The 26,430-nt window shown below is 36.0% G+C and overlaps 1 protein-coding gene across 1 annotated transcript in view; it reads left to right on the top strand.

Moving 5' to 3' along the window:
• Positions 1 to 26,430, top strand: part of LOC150096475 (ciliogenesis and planar polarity effector 1-like) — a 614,243-nt gene that overhangs the window by 389,411 nt on the left and 198,402 nt on the right. Inside the window, exon 14 of the mRNA XM_090408080.1 lies at positions 25,526 to 25,690. Coding sequence (XP_090264206.1) covers positions 25,526 to 25,690 — 165 coding nt within the window. The remainder of the gene's footprint in view (positions 1 to 25,525; positions 25,691 to 26,430) is intronic.

The raw sequence follows: 26,430 nt of genomic DNA, 5'->3' as shown, positions 1-26,430 counted from the left end.
ACTGGACATCACCTGCTCAACAACACCATGGAGCGAGCCATCTTGTGAATCCATCATTAGTCCCCCTGCAAGGTCAGTCAGATCACTGAAGTACCTGGCCATGCAATATACAGCACACCTTCAAACACCATCAGGATGCACTGGCTTCAGAGGTCTTGGTGTTCATAAATGCCCATCTTTCAAAAATTAATCAAGAACACGTCATCATTACTGGAGACTTCAACTTCACCCTTGACCCTGAAATGGACATGCTGTTAAAATTTCTTTACTTTAGCTTTAAATTCTTACCTTGTGTGTGTGTGTGTTTTTAATTTGTTAGTTTTAAAGCTTTTGATTCTTATCTTTAGTGAATATCCCTATTACTTGATATTATTTCTCACATGTGCTTTCACCCTTTCCACTCTGTGGCCACTACTTAAATTGCTCACGTGTGCAAAACTTGGTAGACAAAGAAATTTGCCCACGGCTAGAGCCATATTTGTTTGATACAAATCTGGAATTAATTCTGTGTCAGAATATGGAAAAATTTGTTTGTTAAAGCTGCACCATCCAAATTTTTAGACAGGAGAACCTTCCTTGTCAGGGAGTTAACACTCAGAATGACACACTATTCGATAATCAAGCAATTAAAATTCCCAATTACAAAGACCTTGCATATTTTTACTCTTACTGCAGTCGTAGCTGTCCTCACAAGTTAACTCGCACTGGTTCTATTTTTATAAGTGGTGCATTGAGTTCACAGATCAGGCAATTTGTTAGGTAAGAAAAAGAAAGGTTTATTCATTACTCTAATACGATATACAAATAATAAGATCACTTAACAAAACTGAATCTCTCCTACAAAATTAAAAATGATTAACCAGACATAACCTAAATATTCCTAGTCATAAACAATATGAGACAATATCTACTACCAGTTAAATTTCTGACGTGATCCTATCCAATTAATATTCTTGTACAAGCATTTATCTTATTCTAGATTCAAGAACTATCAGGCTATAACATACTTTAGCAATTCAATATCACACTGTACACGAATTCTTACTCAGAGCTAAGACAATCTACCAGTTGATTAAATACTAAAGTCCTCGTTCAGTTTTGTAAGTTCAGTCACTGAGCATATCCACACATTGTTGCACACTGTTTCTTGCATACAAAGGAATTGAAAAGTTTCTACATTACCGAGCATCATCATCTCTCTTGTCTTTTTTCTTGATCTTCCGAAAAATTCACACAGCCTGTCACCCTCTCTTACGGTCAGTTGTCTTCAGGTATGACAAACTAGTGATGACGATCACGAATCACCTTTTCTGACGTGGGCGAAGCTGCTCTGCCGGGTTCAGTCCACATGGTTCCGCATGCTGATTGGTTTGCACTAGCTTTTCCACTGTACCGATGATTATGCCCGCACTGAATCACTATCTGACCACATGGCTGCCACTGGGCATCGTTCTTTACGACCGCTCTCACGCAACTTTTCCAGGAATGACTCAAACAGGAATCCCGAACAAAAAAAAAAAAAATCACGAGTTGGCATCACCAAGCTCTATATATATCCTTGCTGAGTTGTTCTCCCTACTACGTCCCTCTTTTTCAACCGGCACCTAAAATTCTTGCACTCGGTACTGTTCTCTCCTCATTGCATTCTCCACGCGCGCAACTTGGACCTCACGTATGTGACTGCCTGGGGTCATTTCTTTAAGCCGTTTATCTCGTTGTATACTTAGATCTAACTTTCTCATGTTAACGTAATTTCACTAAAATTCAAATCCTTATCGGCTTTACAAGGATACTTGACATTATAATGCATAGGAGAATTTACAATTAAATGATTATCTCTTTACTTCTGTCAACAATTTCACTTATACCTATATACAAGTACTTTCTATGGGAATTTTTGTACCTGTTAAATCTGAATGAAATATTTTACAATGTAATAAACCTTTCATTCAAGATTTAACAATGTTAAACTGCCCTGATCATTGGATCTCTGTAACCAACACACTGCAGGAAATGGTGAATAATGATGAACTTATTGATACCTTCCGGCACAAATATCCGGGAAAGAGGTTTTACACTTCGAGATTATCTATTACAGGTTTGACTGGACAGATTCTTCCTCTCAAAACACAATATTCCTCTGAAAAGAAACATATCCAATCCTACATCTCAGACTACTGCATCATTAAACTGGAACTCTCATTACCCTACAAGGCATGTAAACCACGAAGTGCCTGTTGGAACTTTAACACCCTACCGCAAGATTCAGAATATGTACAGAATTTCCAGGCCTTGTTTTCCAATCTTACTGAATCACAAGATATGACAGAACCCATTGCCTAATATGAAATCTCAAAGCATACAAATCTGCAGTCATCAAAAAACATCAGAAGAACATCAGCATTAAACAATACATTTTTGAAAATTATGGAGACAACTACCGTGTTTGAATAAAATTTTAGTTTAATATAACTAAACTCTACATTCGACGTTTTGACCTTTATATCAAGGTCATCTTCTGGAGCATATGCACTATATACAGAGAACAAGCTACACTAGAATCTATCTGGCTTGTTAAAGTTATTGACTAACTAACTGTTACAACAATTGTTGGCCTGACCTCTAGTGGAAAAAAAAAAAAGAATATACATTAACACTAGAGTCCTATTATTAATGTTATCTGTTGGTTGTAGAATTACATTGGGCACAACAACAGGTCTGTGTGTGTGTGTGTGTGTGTGTGTATATACAGGGTGTCCCAAAATTCACGCAAGAAGTAATTTTGATAGAAAACACAGGTTTTTAATTAAAAATTGTAATTTCTTATTGATTCATAAAGTATACAGTATCGGGTTATGCATGGAATAGCATATCGGGTAAATGGCCTCCACAGCTTTGCTGGCACATACGCACTCTTTTATCGAAATTGTCCATGACCGTTTTGCATAAATGTGGCTGAATTTCGTTGATACAGCGCTCAATTTCCTCCTTCAAGGCATGGGTGTCGTGGGCTTGTTGGCATAAACCTTAGACTTCAAAAAACCCCAAAGAAAAAATTCCAACGCCGTTAAGTCACATGATCTGGGCGGCCAATTTTGATCACCAAAACGGGAAATTACACGACCAGGAAATGACTCATGCAGTAATTGCATTGTTTCTCAGGCTGTATGGCATGTGGCACCTTCTTATTGAAACCACATATCGTCCACATCCATATCTTGCAATTTAGGCACAAAAAACTGGATTATCATGTCACGATAGCGAGCACCATTAACTGTTATTGCCTTACCAGCCGAATTTTCGAAGAAGAATGGACCGATGATGCTTCCAGCCCAAAATCCGCACCAAACAGTGACACGTTGTGGATGCATTTGTTTCTCAACAATCGATCGTGGATTTTCTGAACCCCAAATGCGACAATTTTGTCGATTAACAAACCCATCAAGATGAAAATGAGCCTCATTGCTGAAGATGATTTTGTTCAAAAAATAAGCATCCACTTGTTGTTGTTCCATAATCCATTCAACAAACTCTCTTCGCTGTGTGTGGTCATTTTTAATAACCCTGAACTGTCAGCTGTCACGCTGTCTTTTTTTCTCGTTGGCAACACTTTACCGCACAAATGGCGCTAAATTTAAATCTTGCGTGAATTTTGGGACACCCTGTATATATACCACATCTGTATATATTGTCACCACTGTATATATATGTATATTAAAAAAATTATAAAATAAACGGTCTATATTTCTACCCACTGCAGTGTTAAAGGCCCTCCCATTGCGGGTGGTTTCATCTCAACAACTCCCTTGGTGACCCAGTCCATATTGGGAGAGTGGACAATCACAAATATCCATGCCTAAGTGGTACTCGAACCCACAGTCTCTTGGCTGGAGAGCGGATATGCTGTTCGCTCGACCAACCAGACAGGGGAGGCGATATCCTGTAACATCGCTACTCCTGTATTTATATATATATATATCAGCACCAGTTTTACAAGAAAATTGATTGCTGCAGGAATGATAACCTTAAAGAAAATAATATAAATATAAATACCATAGACATAGAAAATACACGTTTTGGAAAAACCTATGGGACAACCCTAAGAGGCACAATAACAAGGCAAAGTAGATTGAACAAATTACGAACGAATCTCAAGAACGAAAAATGGACCAACTGAAATGGTTCAAAAGTAAGCTAAAAAAATTAAAAATTGGTCAACACCCGGGAAGGATGAATTACATGGCTACTGGTTGAAATATCTAACAGGCTTACACGAAAGATTTGCTAACCAATTTTATTATGTTTTAGAAGGAAAAAGAAAAGAAGAGTGGCTCACAACAGGGAAAATGTTTTTGATCATAAAGGATAAAGAAAAAGGTCCAAACCCAGAAAACGTCTGACCAATAACCTGCCTGCAAACAACTTTTAAGCTACTCACAGGCATACTAGCTGATAAAATATACAACTATCTTAAAGCAAATTCTCTTTTCCCAATTGAACAAAAACGTAACAGCAAAAATTCAAGACGCACATAAGACCAATTGCTAATTGATAAAATGATTCTTAAAAATTGCAAACGTAGAAAAACCAACCTTCTAATGGCTTGGATAGATTATAAAAAAGCATTTGATTCGGTGCCTCATAGTTGGATTTTAAAATGCACTGAACTATTCGGTATTAGCGATTTTAAAATTTGAACTATACGGTATTAGCGAAACGTACAAAACCTTTTGCAATCCAGCACGAAAAACTGGATAACAAAGTTGGTTCTAAATACAGAAGAAATTCGAGAGGTAAACTTAAAAAGGGGCATCTTTCAAAGAGACTCATTATCTCCTCTATTGTTTATATTGTCATCGATCCCCTTAACGAATTTTAAATAAAATTGCTCATGGTTATCAAACTGTGCAAAAGAGTGCAAAGATATCTCACCTTTTATACATGGACAATCTGAAGTTGTATGCAAAATCAGATCATCCATGCTTAACATTGCTTAACACTGTGCATATTCAGCCAAGATATATTAATGGATTTTGGCTTAGACAAATATGCAATTGCTGGAATGACAAGAGGAAAGTTTGAAGATCTGAACAAAATTGAGCTGCTCAGTGGTGAAATAATCAAGCAAAAATATTCGAAGACAGCTACAAATATTTGGGAATTTTAGAAGCATCACAAATTCTGCACAATAAGATCAAAGAAAGAACTAGAGCAGAATACATAAGATGATTAAGAAAACTCCTTAAGTCAATACTTAATGATGGAAATTCGATAAAAGCAATTAATACTTGGGCCATACCTGTTCTGAGATATTCAGCAGGCATTGTTGAATGGACCCAGCTAGAGATGGAAGATTTAGACCGAAAAACTCGAAAATTAATGACAATGCACCATGCCCTCAATCCTCGCAGTGACATTGATAGGCTATATCTATCGTGCAAAAAAGGAGGTAGAGGATTATTACAAGTGAAGCAAGTTATTGAAGAAGAAAAACTAAATTTAAATTATTATCTGCAGCAAACAACAGAAAATTTTCTAATTGAAGTAAGGAAAGAGATTTATTTAAACCCATGGATTACAAATAGACAAAATTGGAATACAAAACCAACCAAGTAAAAGTGAGAACTGAAAGATGGAAAAATAAGGCATTGCATGGAAAATACCTTCATAGCATAGAGGACAGCACTGACAGCAACTTGACCTGACAATGATTGAGAAATGGAGCACTGAAGAAAGAAACAGAATTGGCAATTTTTGTAGCACAAGAACAGGCCATTAAAACCAACGTTTTGAAGGCAATAATACAAAAAATTCAAGAAGACAGTAAATGCAGATTGAGCAAAGAAAAGGAAGAAACGGTAGACCACATTATAAGTGGATGCAGCAAAATCGCACAAATTGAGTACTGTAAAAGGCATGATAACGGAGATAAGATAATCCACTGGCATTTATGTAAAAAATATGGGTTTAAAGTATCTAAAGACTATTGGAAGTATAAAGTTTGCCAGAAAGTGGTTGAGAATGAAAAAGCTAAAATACTCTGGGATTTCAAAATCCAGACTGAAAAAAGCTTGGAATGTACTACACCAGATATCACAGTGGTTGAAAAAAGTGAAAACAAGGGTGTTAAGTATATCAAAATATCAGTACCAGGAGATAGTCAAATTGACAACAAAGAAAATGAAAAAATTACAAAGTGTCACGAATTGCAAATCGAAGTTGAACGAATGTGAAAAAAGAAAACAAAAGTTGTTCCCATAACAATAGGTGCTTTAGACGCCATCCATAAAACATTGAAAAAACATCTAGAAGCACTTGAGTTAGATGGATTAAAATTGGGCATCTGCAAAAGGCCACTTTGTTCGGCACAGCTTTCATTTTCAGGAAGTATTTCTACAACTCATAGGTCCTTGGGTAGGACTCGAATTAGTGGAATATAACCAGCCTTTTCTTAAGACTGAGGAAGCAAATCAAGCTTTGATGAATATTATATATATAAATTTTAAATTATCTAATACAATTAACCTGTGCTTTTCAATTTCTTAATATCTTCAGTCTTTTATTATTCTACCAGTTTCTTCTACCTACAAAGATACCTGATGAAGGCCATAATAAGCCGGAACTAGTTGTATCATTGATCATTGAAGTTTTCTAACTTATTCTAGGTTTGTTAGTCATTAAATACCTTTTTTTAAATATATAAATATATATATATGAAGAAAGTTTTTTTTTTTTACCTTGGGTATAATATATGTTAAAGATACCAAGCTATTTTAAACCTGGTTTTACTCCATTTCCCAAGTAAGCAAACAGACAAATATAAGTCAAGTTTGCACCTGCATGTAGTGTGAATCTAACTGCCCCACAAGGTAGTGGTCGTTTAGATTCACACTACATGCAGGTGCAAACTTGACTTATATTTGACTGTTTGCTTACTTGGGAAATGGAGTAAAACCAGGTTTAAAATATCTTGGTAACTTTAACATCTATATATATACAGGGTGTTCGGGATAAATTTGACAGTTTCGTAAGGAAAAAGAAAATCTTCTTTGTATCTATTAAATTTAATGAATTGACAAAAAAACATTACAGGCAGAGTTAATTACAATACTATCAACAAGATTTACTCAAAATAACCACCATTAGCATCGATCACAGCTTCAATTCTGCTTCGGAACCTCGAACAAGCTGATGCTACAGTCTCCCTGGGAAGGGCCGCAAAAACTGTTTTAATTTTATCCATTAACTGGGCTTTTGTATTACTGGAAGTGCGATTGGTGTCTTTTTCAACTGCGCCCCATACAAAATAATCCATGGGGTTAAGGTCTGGGGAGTTTGGAGGCCAAACATTTGGACTGGTGAAGTCGTAGAAATTTTCAGACAACCATTTTTGACTTTTCCCAGAGGTGTGGCAAGAGGCCGAATCCTGCTGCCATACATACGGCCTACCATTGCCTACCCTTGTTATCCAGGGCTTGACTACAGTTAGCAACTCCACGAACAAAGCCCGAATTCCAATGCCAGGGTTCTTCAACACCTGTTCCTGCAGATTTGCGAGGAATTCTGCTGTACGAACGCAATCAGATCGTCTGCTAGGGATCTTTCTTCTTGCTACATCCTCGTAGTCACCATTGCAAGTCTCTAGTTCATGCCTGATTGTTTTTACTGTATTCAGGGAGCATTGGGCAGCAGTCGTAATATCCTTATTTTGATGGCGGGCACGAATCATCATGATACAAGTTATTCTCTCCATGATTCAGGTGGGTTCCAGCTATCCATCCTTTCTGACATCTTGTATGTGAATGAAGAAGGGTCCAAACTTTTAAATGAAGAGAAGTGTGTGTTAATACATGTAACTTACGGAAAAATATAATTAATTATAAATATGTCAAATTTATCCCGAACACCCTGTATATATATATATATATATATATATAAAATGTATGTTTAAGATACCAAGCAATTTTATAAGCTAGGTTTTAATCCTTTTTTTTCCAAGTAAGCAAACAGACAAGTAAGTCAAGTTTGCACCTGCACGTAGTGCAAGTCTGTGGCAACTCGTGGTAAAGGTGGAGTAAGCTCTGATCACTTTCCTTCGTATTTTCCCCTAATGCAAAGCACACCCCCCTTGCAGAGTTATAAGCTAGGTTTTAATCCTTTTTTCCTAAGTAAGCATTCCCCCCTAACGCAACTTTCCCAAGTTGCATTAAAGGAAAATACTAAGGAAAGTGATCGGAGCTTACACCACCTTTACCATGAGTTGCCTCAGACTTTCATTACGTGCAGGCGCAAACTTGACTTACTTGTCAGTTTGCTTACTTGGGAAAAAAGGATTAAAATCTAGCTTATATACCCAAGGTAATAAACTTTCTACATATATATATATATATATATATATACACACACACACACACAGTATATATATCCTTGGGGAAACCAGACTCTTACCAGGCGGCCCTCGGGCGGCGAATGAGGGAAACCCCAACAAGTTGCTCCAAATAAAGAAGCAGTTGTGGGCCAAAGGATGCAGCAGAGTAATGGCAAGCTGGCTGCATTATTTTGCCATTAAACCCTATGAATCAAGAATCGCCACTGTGTCAAGAGAATGCTACTGAGTCAGAGGAAGCCGACGCGACTGTTCCTAGATCACAAGGAGCAGTCGAGAAGGATGTTATGTGGTCAGCCAGTAGAGTTTCTCATCTCCTAACGTGAAATATAAGAACACGACTAAAACCTGGGAAAACAAACCTGATGGAAGAAGAACTTTCTAGGATTAAATGGAACTTTGTGGGCTTGCTGAAACCCACTGGACAGGAGAAGGAGTTATAAATCTGAACTCGGTAAAACAATTCTACTCGGGCAGAAAGGACAATGTACATAGAGAAGGAGTTGCCATCCTAGTGAATAACAGTTTACAAAATGCAGTCATGGCCATAGAACCCCATGGCCCTAGAATGATCGCTATCAGACTAAAAGGTAAAGAGAAAAATTTTCACTTTACAATTATTCATATCTACTCCCCCGACCAGCCACATGAAGATGAAGAAATATACATTTTTTATTATATGTTACAAGATTTAATAGACAAGACTAATAAGGAAGATATATTAATCGTGATGGGAGGAAACTGCTAAATGAAACAAGCAGTGATGACAGCACAGTGGTAAAAAACACTGACCAGGCATGCAGGCAGGAATACATATCCATACTTGAAGTAGAAAAAGCCATCAAAGGCTTGAAATGTGGAAAGGCAGCTGGAGTAGCTGATATTCGACCAGAAATGCTGAAGTATGGTGATATAAGAGTCTTACAGTGGCTGCACTGCATAGTTCAGAAAGCCTGGACAGAGGGACGAATTCCCGATGATTGGAGTAGAGCTCTCATAGTACCCATATATAAAAAGGGAAATAAAACTGAATGTGAGAATTACACATTCAGTTTTATTTCCCTTTTTATCTCAGTAGGGAAATACCTCTGGTATTTGCCTACTGAGTGTTCCTGGCAAGATCTATGCAAGTATACTTGAGAAACGGTTGAGAAGAATTGTGGAAGAAAAGCTTGAAGAACAAGCTGGATTCAGGCCAAACAGAGGCTGTCAGGATCAGATCTTCACTTTACGACAAATAGTCGAGAAAGCATGGGAATATAACAAAGATCTATATTTAAGTTTTGTCGATTTGGAAAAGGCATATGATAAGGTGCGAAGAGAGAAGCTATTCAATACGCTGCAGTTATATGGTGTCAATGGGGCATTATATCAAGCAATACTTAGTCTTTATTTGAGTTGTAAGTCAGCAGTTAGAATTGAAGGAAGTACAGGAAGATGGTTTAATGTTAAATCTGGTGTGAGACAAGGATGTACATTATCCCCTCTGTTATTCATTATCTATATGGATCACATTATGAAGGAAAATGGTATTAAACATGATATCAAAATTGGAGATGTTAATGTCAGCTCTTTGCTATATGCGGATGATGTTATACTTCTAAATAAATCCGCTACAAGTCTTCAAGATTCTCTGACTAAATTGAATAGCTGTTGTAATAGATATGGTATGAAGGTCAGCAATAAAAAGACAAAGACAATGAAAATAGGCAGAATCATTGAAAATGTCAACTGTGTTGTTAATGGAGAACCTGTGGAACAAGTAAAACATTTCAGCTACTTAGGCACGATTTTTAGTGAAGATGGTAAATTAAATATAGAAATAGACAACAGAATCAGCAAAGCTGGTATGGTGGGAAGTCAATTGAATAAATTCATATGGAATAAGAGAGAAATTAGTCGGAACACTAAATTAGCTGTATACAAGACAGTGTTCAAACCAGTTTTAACTTATGGATCTGAGAGCTGGGTCAGAAGTAAAACACTTGACCAAAGACTAGAGACCGCAGATATGAGAGTTCTGAGAAAGATTATAGGCACGAACAGATGGCATCAATGGCAATATCATATTAAAAACGAGGATATTAGGAAAGAACTTGACATTGTCAGCATTCAGGAATGCGTTAGCAGAGTTAATCTCAGGTGGCATGGTCACCTAAACAGAATGGGCGAGGAAAGATTAGCAAAACAAATGTTCTCTGCCTGGTTGGCAGCAAAATGACCCAGAGGAAGACCAAGATATAGGTAGATTGATACAGTACAAAGTGCCTTAGACGATAGAAATATAAGATCTGATAATGTTGGAGTCTTGACAAGTAACAGACTGATTTGGAGGAAAATTGTAGATAGGAAGTTAGTAATGATATAATTTTTTCAAGTAGTACTATCATATCCTGTACACCCCTTGTGGGTACATGGCAGGAATTTGATGATGATTGGGCAGTTCACCCCAGGCATGGAGGATATCATGGGCAGATTTGGAGTTGACAATAGAAATGAAAGAGGAGAAAGAATACTAGAATTTTGTAAAGTATATAATCTATTTATCTGCAATAACCTTTTTTTCCATAGACCTTTCCACAAATACACATAAACCTCACCAGATGGTACAACAAAGAACTGTATTGATTACATTTTGATCAAACATAACTGGAAATCATCAGTTCAAAATGTTAGAACTTTAAAAACTCCAGATTTCAACACTGACCATGAACTGCTTGTGGCAAAAATAAAACTAAAATTTAAGTACCACAAGACACCAGCTTTTATCAACAAAATGCACTTGTCATAACTGAAAGAGAAATTTATACAAGACAACTATCAGACAATAATAGGAAATGAGATCAGACGATTCACCTATGATAACATAAAAAAATATATGGAATCAAGGTAAAAAAAATATTATAAATACTGCACGAAACATATCTGGAACAACGCAAGACCAAATCATGAATGGATAACCCCTGAAATTTTAAATACTTTAGGAAAAAAAAGAGCAGCAAAGCATATATTAAATATAAAAAATACAGAAGAAAATAAACAACATTATAAGAACCTTCTTCTTCTTCCTTATACCCTCTTTTACCTTGCGGTGTCGAGGGTCCATTGATCATCGGACTTCACTCCTTTACAGGAGTGAGGTCCAATGATCAATGATTATAAGAACCTTAAAAACAAAATTGATAAAATGTGTATATTTGCCAAAAATGATAGGTTGGAGGAAAAAGCAAAATTTTGTGAATAAGATAATAAACGAAATGACAATAAAACTGTATATAAAATTATAAAAGAGTCAACTAAGATATATAAAGATAAAAATAATCTAGAAACTGGATCAATACAAAATATTAAAATAATCTGGAAAGACTACTATCAAACATTATTTCAGAAATAACATCATCATCATCATCATCATCAAATTCCTGCCATGTACCCTCAAGGGGTGTACAGGATATGATAGTACTACATGAAAAAAATTACATCATTATTAATTTCCTATCTACAATTTTCCTCCAAATCAGTCTGTTACTTGTCAAGACTCCAACATTATCAGATCTTATATTTCTATCGTCTAAAGCACTTTGTATCGTATCAATCCACCTATATCTTGGCCTTCCTCTGGGTCGTTTTGCTGCCACCCTGGCAGAGAACACTTGTTTTGCTAATCTTTCCTCTCCCATTCTATTTAAGTGACCATACCACCTGAGATTAGCTCTGCTAACGCATTCCTGGATGCTGACAATGTCAAGTTCTTTCCTAATATCCTCGTTTTTAATATGATATTGCCATTGTTGCCATCTGTTCACGCCTATAATCTTTCTCAGGACTCTCATATCTGTGGTCTCTAGTCTTTGGTCAAGTGTTTTACTTCTGACCCAGCTCTCAGATCCATAAGTTAAAACTGGTTTGAACACTGTCTTGTATACAGCTAATTTAGTGTTCCGACTAATTTCTCTCTTATTCCATATGAATTTATTCAATTGACTTCCCACCATACCAGCTTTGCTGATTCTGTTGTCTATTTCTATATTTAATTTACCATCTTCAGTAAAAATCGTGCCTAAATAGCTGAAATGTTTTACTTGTTCCACAGGTTCTCCATTCACAACACAGTTGACATTTTCAATGATTCTGCCTATTTTCATTGTCTTTGTCTTTTTATTGCTGACCTTCATACCATATCTATTACAACAGCTATTCAATTTAGTCAGAGAATCTTGCAGACTTGTAGCAGATTTATTTAGAAGTATAACATCATCTGCATAAAGCAAAGAGCTGACATTAACATCTCCAATTTTGATATCATGTTTAATACCACTTTCCTTCATAATGTGATCCATATAGATAATGAATAACAGAGGGGATAATGTACATCCTTGTCTCACACCAGATTTAACATTAAACCATCTTCCTGTACTTCCTTCAATTCTGACTGCTGACTTACAACTCAAATAAAGACTAAGTATTGCTTGGTATAATGCCCCATTCACACCATATAACTGCAGCATATTGAATAGCTTCTCTCTTGGCACCTTGTCATATGCCTTTTCCAGATCGACAAAACTTAAATACAGATCTTTGTTATATTCCCATGCTTTCTCGACTATTTGTCGTAAAGTGAAGATCTGATCCTGACAGCCTCTATTTGGCCTGAATCCAGCTTGTTCTTCACCAAGCTTTTCTTCCACAATTCTTCTCAACCGTTTCTCAAGTATACTTGCATAGATCTTGCCAGGAACACTCAGTAGAGAAATACCTCTGTAATTCTCACATTCAGTTTTATTTCCCTTTTTATATATGGGTACTATGAGAGCTCTACTCCAATCATCGGGAATTCGTCCCTCTGTCCAGGCTTTCTGAACTATGCAGTGCAGCCACTGTAATACTCTTATACCACCATACTTCAGCATTTCAGGTCGAATATCATCTACTCCTGCTGCCTTTCCACATTTCAGGCCTTTGATGGCTTTTCTACTTCAAGTATGGATATGTATTCCTGACTGCATGCCTGGTCAGTGTTTTTTACCACTGTGCTGTCATCACTGCTTGTTTCATTTAGCAGTTTTTCAAAGTAATTACTCCATACTTCAAGGATATCTTTTTCTCCCGTTTTCATGTCACCTTTATCATCTCTAATTCCTTTTACAGCACTCTTTCCTCCATTCTTAAGTTTCTTCAACAACCTCCAGAATATTTTGCCACCTTCTTGATATTTATTTTCTATATTCTTGCCAAAGTCCTCCCATGACTTTTGTTTAGCTAGTTTTACACAGTGTTTAGCATTCTTGCATTTGTCTCTATATTCTCTAAGAGCAAAAGCTGACTTATTTGCCAGGAACTTTTGGTATGCTTTCTTCTTTTCCTTCACTGCCTCTTTAACTTCCTGTGTCCACCAGGGAGTTCTGATTTTTTTATCCTTACAAACAACCTCACCACAGGCCTCTCTGGCAGAATCAATCAATGTTTTCTTCAGAGTTTGCCACTGAATCTCCAAGGTTTGGTTCCTGTTCTCAAACTCTTTCATTTTTTCTTCAATAATCTTTGTGTATTTTAGTCTACAGTTCACATCTGAGAGCTGCTCAACTTTTATTCGCTTTAAAACTTTCTTACATGTTATTCTTTTCAATATAAAATTCAATTTTATCCTGCTCAAGACTAAATAGTGATCACTTCCAATTTCAAATCCTCTGTACACTCTGGTGTCCTGCACCAGGAAGAAAACATCACTATCAACAATAACATAGTCAATGAGACTTTTCTTATTCCTAGCCTCTTCTCTCCATGTGAATTTGTGCACATTTTTATGTTGGAACATGGTGTTAGTAATGACCAGTCCATGTCCTGAGCAGAAATCCAACAGATATTTGCCATTATTATTAGCTTTGCTCTTTTCTCCAAATTTTCCCAAAATATTTTTGTATGTCTGACAATCATTTCCTACTCTGCTATTTAGATCCCCAACAAGGACCAACTTTTCATTTTTCATTGTGTCAGTTGCTTTTTCTAAAGCCTCAAAAAATTCCTCCACTTCTACCTTAGTAGAACCTTCTGTGGGACCATAGGCACAAATAAGTCTCATTGTCCAGTTCCCCATTCTCATATTTGCCCACATTACTCTACTTGAGACTGCCTGCCATTCAAGAAGATTAGCCTCGTATTTTGTGTTGAATACTATGGCTACTCCTTCTTTTCCTTGATTGTCATTGCCTGAATATAACATTTTGTATTTATTGCTCAGAAAGAGCTCACCAGTTTTGGTCTTTTTTGTTTCAGTCACCCCTATTATGTCGATCTGGTACTTATCTAATTCCTCAGCTAGCTCCATTTCTTTGCCATTCAGGCTTCTTACGTTGATAGTACCGATCTTTAACTCTGGTGATGTTGAGTTGGGGTTTGTTTTCAGATTTGTTCCAGTAGCTGACTTTTCGCTGTTCGCCCTGGTTCCCTGGCGAAAACAACGGGGGCCTTGTTTAACCGGGCGACGCCCCAGCCGGCATGAAATTTTGTCATGTTGTACCATCATTCTATATTTTGGTTTAACCAATAAGAATACAATTTGGTCGGCTAAATCCCAAATTGCCAGCCCATCCTCGTCCGTTCAGTATCCAAGTAGATACCCAACAGGGTGCACCACGAGAAGGTGAGGATTGGACATTAGGTCAGAAGCCCTGGTCGGTTCTCCGCATTCCTTTAAAGGCTATGTGGAGGTCTCCTCTCAGTTATACAGCTTTGACCCTTAAGCACCCAGAAATAACATGAGGAGGAAAATATAACAGAAGAGATGAAATATGAAAAGGCACCACCCATAACTGCAGCAGAAATTATAAATGCATTGAACCAAATGAAACTCTCGAAAGCTATGGGCAAAGATGAAATATCTATAGAACTATGGAAATATATTGGCAAGGAAGCCATTAACTTCTTAATGAAATTATTTAACCAAATTCTTTATACTGGAGTAATCCCAACTGACTGGAAAACAGGAGTTATTATACAAATTCATAAAAAAGGAGACAAACGAATATGTGAAAATTACAGACCCCTAACACTCTTTAAATCATACTATAAACTATTCATCTGAATTATTCAAAAGAGAACACAGGTTCTTACAGAAAAAATCATAGAAAAAAATCAAGCAGATTCAGGCCACATAGATCCACTATAGACCACATCTTGACCGTTATTAATATAGCAGAAAAATATTGCGAATACAACCTACCCATATACTGTTGTTTTATAGATTTCAAGCAAGCCTTTGATTCAGTTAATAGAAACAAATTGGTCACCATTTTAAAGAATGTAAGAATGGATTCAGATATTTTAACATTTATTACAAATTATTATGGAGGCACTAAAGCTTTTGTTAAAATGAACAATATTGAAACCAAGGATTTCAAAGTTGAAAAAGGTGTAATGCAGGGTTTCCCTCTTTCACCTCAACTCTTTATCATCTTCCTAGAAGAAGTCTATAAAACTAGCTGATGAATCAGGTGTAAAAATCAATGGCACCAACATTAATCACATCAAATACGCTAATGATATCATTATCCTAGCAGATTCTAAACCACAGTTAGAAAATATTAATATCTTAAATGACTCCTGTAAAACCTATGGTATGAAAATAAATATTCATAAAACAAAAATAATGAAGAAAGGTAGAGAAGAAGAAAATATTTTTATAAATCTTGAAAATCATCCGTTGGAAGAAGAACTTGGCAGTCTCATTTCTAGTGACCTCAACAACATGGAAACAGTAAAACAAACGCTAAACCTTTGTTGGACCAATATGAATAGACTAAATAAAATATGGAAAAATAAAAAAATCCCCAAAAGTCTAAAATTAAAATTATATAAAACAATTATCATCCCCTCGGCTACCTATGCTTCAGAAGCCTGAGATTAACTCAACAACCAATCAAGAAACTTCAAGCATTTGAAATGAAATGCCTCAGAAAATCAACAACACCCACTGGATGCAACACAAGACCAAAAATCAAGTCAGAATAGATTTAAACTTCCCAGATGATATAATAGATACAACCATTAAGCATCAATTGAGATGGTTTGGTCCATTCAGAGAATGGCCATTTATTGATTGCCATATTTAGATCTGAATGGATATATAGGAGGTAAAAGACCTAGATGCAGACGAAGAAGTACTTGGATAAAGTTGCTGAAAGAACATTCCCATCTGCCCAGCTATAGAGTCATGATTGAGATGGCCAAAGATCGTGATAAGTGGAGAACCATTCTTCTTAATGGACTCAACCCGTTATCAAGCAGATAAGATGATGATGATGATGATGATGATATATATATATATATATCATGAACGAAAAATGGACCAATTGATAATAACATTGAAATGGTTTCAGAGGATAAAAAAAATGATCAACACCCGGAAAGAATGAATTACGTGGCTACTGGTTGAGATATCTGAGAGGCTTGCTAACCAATTTAACAATGTTATAGAAGGACAAAGCAAAGAAGAGTGGTTCACTGCAGGCAAAACATTTTTGCTACTCACAGGCATACTAGGCTGACAAAATATACAGCTATCTTAAAGCAATTTTTTTTTTCCCTATTGAACAAAAAGTTAGCAGCAACAATTTGAGAGGTGCAAAAGACCAATTGCTGATTGTCAAAATGATTTTGAAAAATTTTAACCTAACCTAACCAGGGTTAACCCTGGAGACCATGGGGAAGGGAATTTATACAGTAGCACTGTTGACTCTTGTAGGTAAGCTTACTGACTGATTGATCCTGGCTAAAACATCCAGGATCACCCATCCTGCCAAAACAGATGCTGATGTAGCGTGAGAATACCAGAATTCTCTCCTCCCCTTTCTGGATGTCGCTAGGTCACACTCCACAGCAAACATGGTGACAAGGTCTTGAATCCCAGCAGTGGTGGTCTGGAAGATGGAGAAAGTAAAAAAAGACCTGGAGAACTAGAGCATAGAATATAGAAAGAAAAGCATAGAAAAAGAGGAAAACTTAAAGGGTATAGTACCATCATTTCGAGGTCTCATCTATCAGAAGTTCAGGGGATGCATTATGAAAGTTGTAAGGTTGACCAAAAAATTGCAACCATACTGCGTAGAACCCTCTTACAAATAAGGAGGTGATAATTCTACTGTATAAAACACTAATCAGGACTCATCTGGCTATATTGGTGATAGGGAAATATTGGAAAGATTGCAGAAGTAACTAAGACTGTCTTAGAACACTGGAATTTTGAGCATGACAGCAAATTAAGGGAATGTGGTCTGCACAGCTTAATAAATAGGAGGTGAGATTATATGACTGAAATGAATAAGCGCATGAGAGAAGCCTATAAGATTGGGGGAATTATTGCAAATTATTGATAATGGGTGATGGGAGAACAGGAAGTCATCTCTGGAAACTGAATAGAGGTCATGTGAATAAGGAAGTGAAAAGATTTTTTCATGAGAGCTGATGAATGCATGGAATGCACTTCCACAGTGAATTTTGAGGATCCCAAGCTAAATGTCTTCAAGGCAAGGTATGATAGTCAGATTTGATAGTCAGGCATGTGAGTATTTCACCTCCCTTGATGATTCCTTGGACTCCGTTGAGGTTTTAGACATAGTAAAAGTCCTACTTTGGCGATTCTATTATTGGATAAGAAGTTTACAAGAATTAAAATGATTTTAATATTTCTCCTAAATATTTTTCTTTTAACTGGGCTGTATTAATTTATAAATAATCTGAGACTGCCTCCCAGATTATTTATAAATTAATACAGCCCAGTGCATTCTGCATGCGAAATTGTAGATCAAGGCCCTACTAATACACAAAAGAATAAACTCTCTAAATTATTCAAGACAGTAAAATCTTGTGAAGATTTGAAGAAATGTGATCCTAAAGAAATGTGAATAAATTTAATGATAATGTTGATAAATAATAAATTGTTAATATATAATAACTCTTCATAATTTTAAGCCTTTTCATTCAAAAACCACATTTCCGAACTGTTGAAGTATAGGCAGTCTTAGATACAAACTTGCTAAACACTTGGAAAAATCACTTATCTAAATGCACTATTTAGATTGTGCTCATTTGGCTGTATAGTCTAGACATGCTATATACATTTTTGTGCATTTAAATAGTGAAATTCTACATTTCATATAGAAAAAAAAATCAAATAACGGTCTGTCCCTGCCAAACATACTAGTTGCACACCTTTTAAATTGTTCATTGTTGTTTTTTATACAGGAAAGTCTCGCTTAATGTGAATTCGAGATGCATGATAATCAGCGCGATTGAGTGAAATGATACTATTTCCTGCTTTTAACGAGTGATTAATCAATTAACTTGAATTATTTTATGTTAAGAGAAATTTTTTGTCACCAATCTGCAGCAAGCGGAAAAGCTGTAAGTCATTAAGAGATGTTAGTCACCTAACATCATCACAGAATTTTAGCCAATGACTCTAACTCTCCTAAAAAATAGATAAAATACCAAATCTTCTCCTATTACCCCAATACATAAGATCACAGCAAAGATGTTACTATCCCACATATTCAAAGCTTGTCTGAAAAGATATCTCCACAATGCTAGTTAATAAACATCCCTTCCCATGGGATCAGATGGAAAAAAACCTAGAGCGATATACAATAAAAATCAGAGAGACTTCTTTTGGAATCAGCAGTTCAGCAACAGCTGTGAAATATTCCCCAAAACTCAACTAGTATGGCTCTTATTAATTCACACTACTCATTATAAAACAACAGGTAGCATCAAATTAAATCTTCAGTTTTATTGTTGTCCATTATAATTTTAAACTGTTCCCACTAAAAACTGTTTGTTATTGTTTGTGTACAGTGACAAATTGTTTGTGCTCTGAAGATACTGGGTAAAAAAAACAATAAAATAATGGAGCTAAATAAATGAACATCTTTAAAGATACCAAGCTATTTTATATGTATATAAATATAAACTTGGTTTTAATCCATTTCCCAAGTAAGCAAACAGACAAGTAAGTCAAGTTTGCGGCTGCAAGATTGGCTCCCACTGATGAGACCTCAATAAAGGTCGAAACCGGTCTGGGTAGTGACCCCTTACCTTTAATGCATAGCATCATAAATCTCCTCAAGGAGATGTGCTCTGCATTAAGCATAAATACTAAGAATAGTGATCAGAGCTTATTCCACCTTTACCACGAGTTGCCTAAGACTTGCACTACGTGTGGAGTCACCCAGACTTGCACTACTTGCAGGCGTAAACTCGACTTACTACTCTGTTTGCTTACTTGGGAAATGGATTAAAACCAAGTTTATATTTATATACATATAAAATAGCTTGGTATCTTTAACGTATATTATACCCAAGGTAAAAAAAAAACAAAAACTTTCTAAATGAATATCTTGTTTTCTAACACTTTTCTAGTTACTTGAACCAGGCCACTTCATTTATACCTTTCAAAATAATGTTCTCTCTCTCTCTCACACGTGCGGAAACACTCTTTTTTCTTAATTATATGATGTAGATTTTTATTATATTGCGTTAGCTTCGTTTGTTATTTTGACTAATATGGACCTACTAGTTAACATTACAAAAATGGCAGCAGTAAAGAAGTATATGCCCAACACGTGGAAGGTTTCGCCTTGGAGATCAAGTTTTTCCCTAGACATTTCACAGTTGATACAATGCAACGAATGTTTTATGTATTCCTTCAGAAACATTAAAGAATTATGGAGTGAATTATGGAAAGAATTGCTGAACTCAAAGCATTGCGTACACTTTAGTAGAATGCTCTGGTAGATTTGCAGCAACATTTTTGTATCCTGAATTTTTGATAGTGAAAGAACAACAAGAGAACCAGTGACTTCAGTTTTCTACAAATAGGTTAGATCTGCACAGTCAGCCTTTTTTTGAGAAATATTGGCTTGTATTGGTCAAATAAGGAATAAATGTAAAGAATGAACAGAAATAGAAGTTGAAAAGTCTATCGTGGGGAATATAGAGATACATGCTTTGAAATTGTGTGAATGTCCAGAGAATGAAGGAAAAACAGCCATTGATAATATCAGTTGATCATCCTCCGCCTGGAATGAGGAAATGATGAAGGACAATATGGAGAGGGACTATTGTGAGAGCTATGGGAAAAGGAGTTTTACAGGAGTAGGATTTGAAAAATTATTGAGAACGAAATCTGAGAACAGGCATCTGCTGATAAGTGGAAATACCTGCAATTTGACAGCCTGATTGGCCGAGTGGTTAATGTTACCCACTCTCTAACCAGAAAGTTGCGGGTTCGAATCCTGCTGTGGGCATGTATGTTTGTGATTGTCTTTAGGTGGAAGATGAATTTCATCACCCGATAATTTTTTTTCTATTACTTCTCTACTAGTTGTGCTGTAAAAAGAAAATTCAGAAGTTATTATTCTTCTATTAGTTATAGGTTTGACATTTTTCATGTTCCGTTTTTGGAAGCTAGGCAAAACCAGTACCACCAGGACTAATATATCTTTTCCTTTGTCTTTTTTAGTTGAAACCATTTTAAAAGTCTCAAGATGCCCCGAACTCTAAGTTTACATGAAAAACACTGACCTGTTAGAGACAGATGACAGCATAGAAGCAAGTGCCATAGTGATACAACCACCTGAAAATGCTACAGCACCTGTTTCTGATGAGGACTAAGGAGATGAAGAAGGTGGAACAATAAATAATCTGCCAGGTTCTTTGCTGCGAGCACTTATCTTATTCAAGATGGCTCTGATGCTGAGTCTGATCCAGATGATCTCTCATACATACATGATGATGACTTTCCCATCGATGAAGTTGCATCTACCTCTACTGCACAGCAACCTCCTCTATCAAAGAGAAAGCAACTCACAAAAATTGTCCACAAATGGAAAAAAGCTGACCTAAATGCACAGCCTATAGCAGGTAGATTTATACAACTACCAAACGATTTCTTCACCCAAATGAGAACTCCCATAGAAATTCTGGAACTTTTTCTTGATGACGAGGTCGTTGAACTCATTGTCACATACTCCAACTTATACACTGCAATTAAGGGTGTAAATCTTGGCTTGACTAACTCCAAATTCAAATGTTTTCTGGGAATTATTTTTCTGAGTGGTTACGTCTCAGTTCCTAGATGAGGTATGTTCTGGGAGCAAAGAAGAGAAGCGCATAATGTACTCGTTAGTGCTGTCATGAGACGTAACCACTTTTAAACTATATTTTCTCATTTGCATGTTGCTGACAATTCAAATTTGGACCCAATGGACAAGTTTTCCAAGTTGTGACCTCTCATAAATAAACTTAATGAGAGATGAATGAAATTTGTTCCTAGTGAAGCACGTTTCAGCTTTAATGAATCCATGTTTCGTTACTTTGGTCATCACGGGAGTGCAAACAATTTATTCGGGGAAAGCCTATTCGGTTCAGCTATAAGTTTTTGTGTGGTGCAACACGTCTAGGCTACATTTGTAGGTTTCAGCCACATCAGGGTAAAAACCCAAATACTAAACATGAGGAATACGGTGTCAGTGGATCAGTTGTCCTTCAGTTTAGTGAGGCACTTACAGAAGCACATCCCGGACAATACCATTTTGTATTCGACAACTTTTTCACCAGTGTTGCACTTCTTGATAAGCTCAGTTCAATGGGACATCAGGCAACATGTACTGTAAGAAACAATTGCATTGACATGGCTCCATTGGAATCAGATAATGATCTAAAGAAAAAGAAAGAGGCACATTCAGTTATCGAATTGATGGCAAAGGCAATATTGTCTGCAAATGGCATGATAACAGTGACAACACTGTTATCATGCCATTTGCAGACAATATTGCCCATTATCAATCCTCTATGTCTTGTCAATTGTTATTTCCATAAACAGAAAAAGAAGATCCAAGTTCAGCAGCCAAATATGATCAAAGTGTATTACCAGTTTATGGAAGGCATAGACAGAGCTGATAAAAACATTGATAAGTAACGTGCATCAATCTGTGGAAAGAAATGATATTCAAGCCCTCTTTTGTATTGTTTCGAATTGGTCTTACAAACTGCTTAGCTTCTCATCATATGCATAAAGCATACGATGAGAAGCCAATGGATCTTTTGGAGTTTTGTCGACGTGTGGCATGCCATTATCTGGAGACTCAAGGTCATCCTACAGAACTTGGCTGAAAAGAAAGACCTTCTCAGAAGCTTAATACTGACTCACTTTATGATGGCATGAATCATGTGATAGTCAAGCAGCAAAAGCAAACACGCTATGCTGAATGTCATAAGAACACCACTTTTCAATGTGAAAAATGTGATGTTGCCTTACATGTGAAGTGTTCAGTTGAATATCACACTCAATAGCAGGTATCACACCTTCTGAGACAAGAAACAGGATTTCATACATTGTGTACAATATGGCAATGTTTTTGCCTAGTGTTCCAAACAAGAATTTGAAGGAAAAGAATTGTTATTTCATTCTTTTCCTTCAAATTCTTGTTTGGAACACCACATAACTCAAAAGAGTTATTTTATGGAATGAAATAACAATTCTTTTCCTTCAAATTCTTGTTTCTTGAATTTTTCTAGATAACATATATGAATTTCATGCACAAATTCAAAAATTTCAACCTCCAGCATAAATCGGTTAATTATTTTGGAATCCTAAATTAATGTGGTACCTAATCTGCATGTTGCATGATATAAGAGGGGAAGTATGTGCATCCTCTAGTGAGTTTGAAATTTTTCATCGATTTATGTTTTCTGCTTTCTCAAAGTGCCTTTATTATCTACTCTGAGATTGACATTATAGAGTTTTTTATAGGGTGATATATTAGAAATGATAGTTAATTGGTATTTGTGACTACTAGAAGTTGAAAAGAATGATGGCCATGGAAGTTGTCTAAAGATACGAAAAAAACGAGCAGAGTCGAGAATGAGAATTGAAACAACATTGATTTCAAACATTTACTATTATTATTTTCATGGGCTACTCCATGGAGTTCTTAGACTCATCAAAGGAAACTCTAAACATTATGCCAAGCACTATCCAACATTTGCTTAGTATCTGTCATGCTTTGCCTTAAACTCATTCACAATCATGGCACCCACAACAGATTCTGGCAAACTATTCCACTCATTCACCTCTCTGAAAGCAAAAAAATCTAGTTCTAACACCTGAGTTATGTAGTGTTCAGTTTCCAAGGATAGTCCCTAGTTTTCCCACCACCAGACCTATTTTGAAAAATTTGTTTTGTATTAATCTTGTAAAAATCCTTCAGTAATGTGTATGTCTCAATCATATCACCTCATTCTACCTGTCAACCAATTTCTGTAACCCACAAATCTTCATTCTGTTCTTGTAGGGTTCATTCCATAGGTCATTTAGGTCACTTGCCTCTGGATGCTCTCCATCTCTTCCTCATTGCATGAAGTAGTCAAGATGGGGTCGTATCAAAGCTTCATAAAGGGAAAAAATAACCTGCTCGTCAAAGTATTTTTCAGTAAGCAATTAATCCAATGAGCTGCTTTAGCCATGTTTCCTATGTACTCTCTAAATTTCAACTCCGTATCCACCAGCACTTCCAAATCTCGCTTCATCAATTTCCTGGAGTACAGTTCCATCAATGTGGTATACAGCTGCTAATCTTTTCACACCAAAATGCATAACTTTACACTTTGCCACATTAAACTGGCATCCATTCTTCTTTGCCCAGACTTCCAGCCTATTCAAATCACCCTGCAAAATTTTAACATCATCTGTATTAATTATTGCTCTACCCAATTTTGCTTCATCAACGAACAACTGAACTGTTTCTCTCAGATCACTTCCTATATCATTACTGTAGAAATTAAACAGCAGTGGTTCAAGAACAGAACCCAGCAGCACTCCCTCATCACAGACCTTCTTTTGGACTTACTCTGTTATATTCCTGAATAAATTACTCTCTGATATCTCTTCATCAACCTCTCTCTCCTATCCACCTCACCAAAGCTGTATCCATCTCCATATGCTATAGTTTATTGATTAGAATTCCATGTGGTATCCTGTCAAAGGCTTTTGCAAAGTCCAGCAGTATCATTATAAACCCATTATCTTTATCCAGCTCAGCTGTCACTGTATTTAAAACGTGAGCAAGTTACTAAGGCACTACCTTTCCTTTACAAAACCATGTTGACCCCCCCCCCCCCCCATAGAGTATCCTATTTCCATCTATCCATTCTTGTATTTTGCTCTAGACCAATTTCTTCAGTACCTTGACAACTGATCAATGCATCAGTTGTCAAGGCACCAAGACAGATGTAGCAAATTACATCTGTCTTGGTGCCTCCATTATTCAATGGAATTATTTTCTCCTCTTTCCACCCCCTTGGGACTAGACTAGAGCCAAGACTTAGACTAAACAATGTGGTCAAAGGCACCAAAAGTTCTCTAGCAACTTCATGTAAAACTTGAGCTGGTATACCATCTAATCCCCATAACTATATTCACATCAATGTTCTGTAATATGCTATTAACCTCCATTTCATTTACCTCAGTTCCCATATAAGCCTTTGCTTCTCTTGTTACTGCAATATCTCCACCTGGGTGATATACTCCAGGAAAGTGTTCACTTAGTATTTCAACTGATTCAGTTACCTTCCTCGCATCATTCATTAAAATCATTCTGCCATAAACATTCTTCCTTTTACTTGCAACATATCGAAAGAACTGTTTGTGATTATCTTTGGCCTGCACTGTTAATTTCCTTTCATACTCTGCTTTTGCCTTTCCTAGCACACTGGTACTGCTCATGTGCTGCCTGCTGGTCACTTTTTTGTTTGAATTCCCTCTGAATTTTTTTATTTTATTTTTTTATTTTTTATAGCTCTAGCTTATTGGTTGTATTCATTTATTTAACTCCCATTCGATTTACTCTCCTGACTCTAAGTATGCAGTCTGCCATTACTTCCCTCAAACACTTCTTTACCACTTCCCATGCACTATCAACATCCAGCCCCTTGCAGGATGAATTTCATCCATCATACATTATAATCCATGCATGTAGTTCAATATCATTATTTATTCTTTTTTATACAACCACATTTAAAAGATAACATTTTTAGAAATAGATATCATGTTTTTTGAAATAATGCAAATAAAATATATGTTTATAGATGAATGAAAAGAGATGGATTGAATATTTCGAATCTGAAAGTGAGTTGCGCTCTGCATTATCTCATCTTGTTCAGTCTGTACTTATTCTCCTACAAGCTTCAAATATTCATATTTATGTGGCACATGCATATTTGGTTTTCCTCCAAGATTCTTGGAAAAATGTGGTGAGTGGCTAAGAAAATTTGTATTTTTGAATCTTTTTCTTTTGGTAAAAAAATGTTTGTATCAAATAAAGTTCATATGATATGAACTTGAAAAACTGCAGAATGATTCTTTAAATAAAACATAATTACAAATGTAGAGTAGGTGTGCTTATATATGCATGTAGAAGTTACATGAGAAATGCAGTATTTATTTTAAACACATACTGTATTATTATTATTATTATTATTATGTATTAGAATTTAAACTCTGCTGGTATATAGAAACTTTTGTGTGACTTGAACTAGAAAAAGATAAACACATCATCTTGATATATTATGTTTCTTTCACCTAGCTTCTTCAGATGTGACAGAAACATAAACCATCAAGAAGCAAATTTACAATCAGTAAAAGATTAGCATAATGATAACAGATATGTTATTGTGCAGTAGAATTCCAGTAAATTAAAGTATTTGGGAGCAGGTGCCCACAGTTGTGCATGTTGACATGTCCTTTATGTATATCTGATTGTTAGCAGCTAGAAAACATTCAGACAGATGAATGCTAGAGTTTATCTTCCAAGTGTACAAGATCTAATAATATCTCCATTGACTCCTATTTTTCTCTTGGTCTTGTCATAATAATAGTGTAAAATTTAAAAATTCTGTAAAATTTGATGTCTTATTATCAAATCATGTGAATTTGCTAACACATAACGACAGAGTGGTGGTTTCACTTATTTGGTATTCTGTATCTCTAGTGT

Source organism: Typopeltis vanoorti, chromosome 18, assembly GCF_054136105.1.
Source record: "Typopeltis vanoorti isolate ZY-2024b chromosome 18, IOZ_Tvanoo_1.0, whole genome shotgun sequence".
Taxonomy (NCBI): Eukaryota; Metazoa; Arthropoda; class Arachnida; order Uropygi; family Thelyphonidae; genus Typopeltis; species Typopeltis vanoorti.
This window is presented reverse-complemented; position numbering and strand designations above follow the sequence as displayed.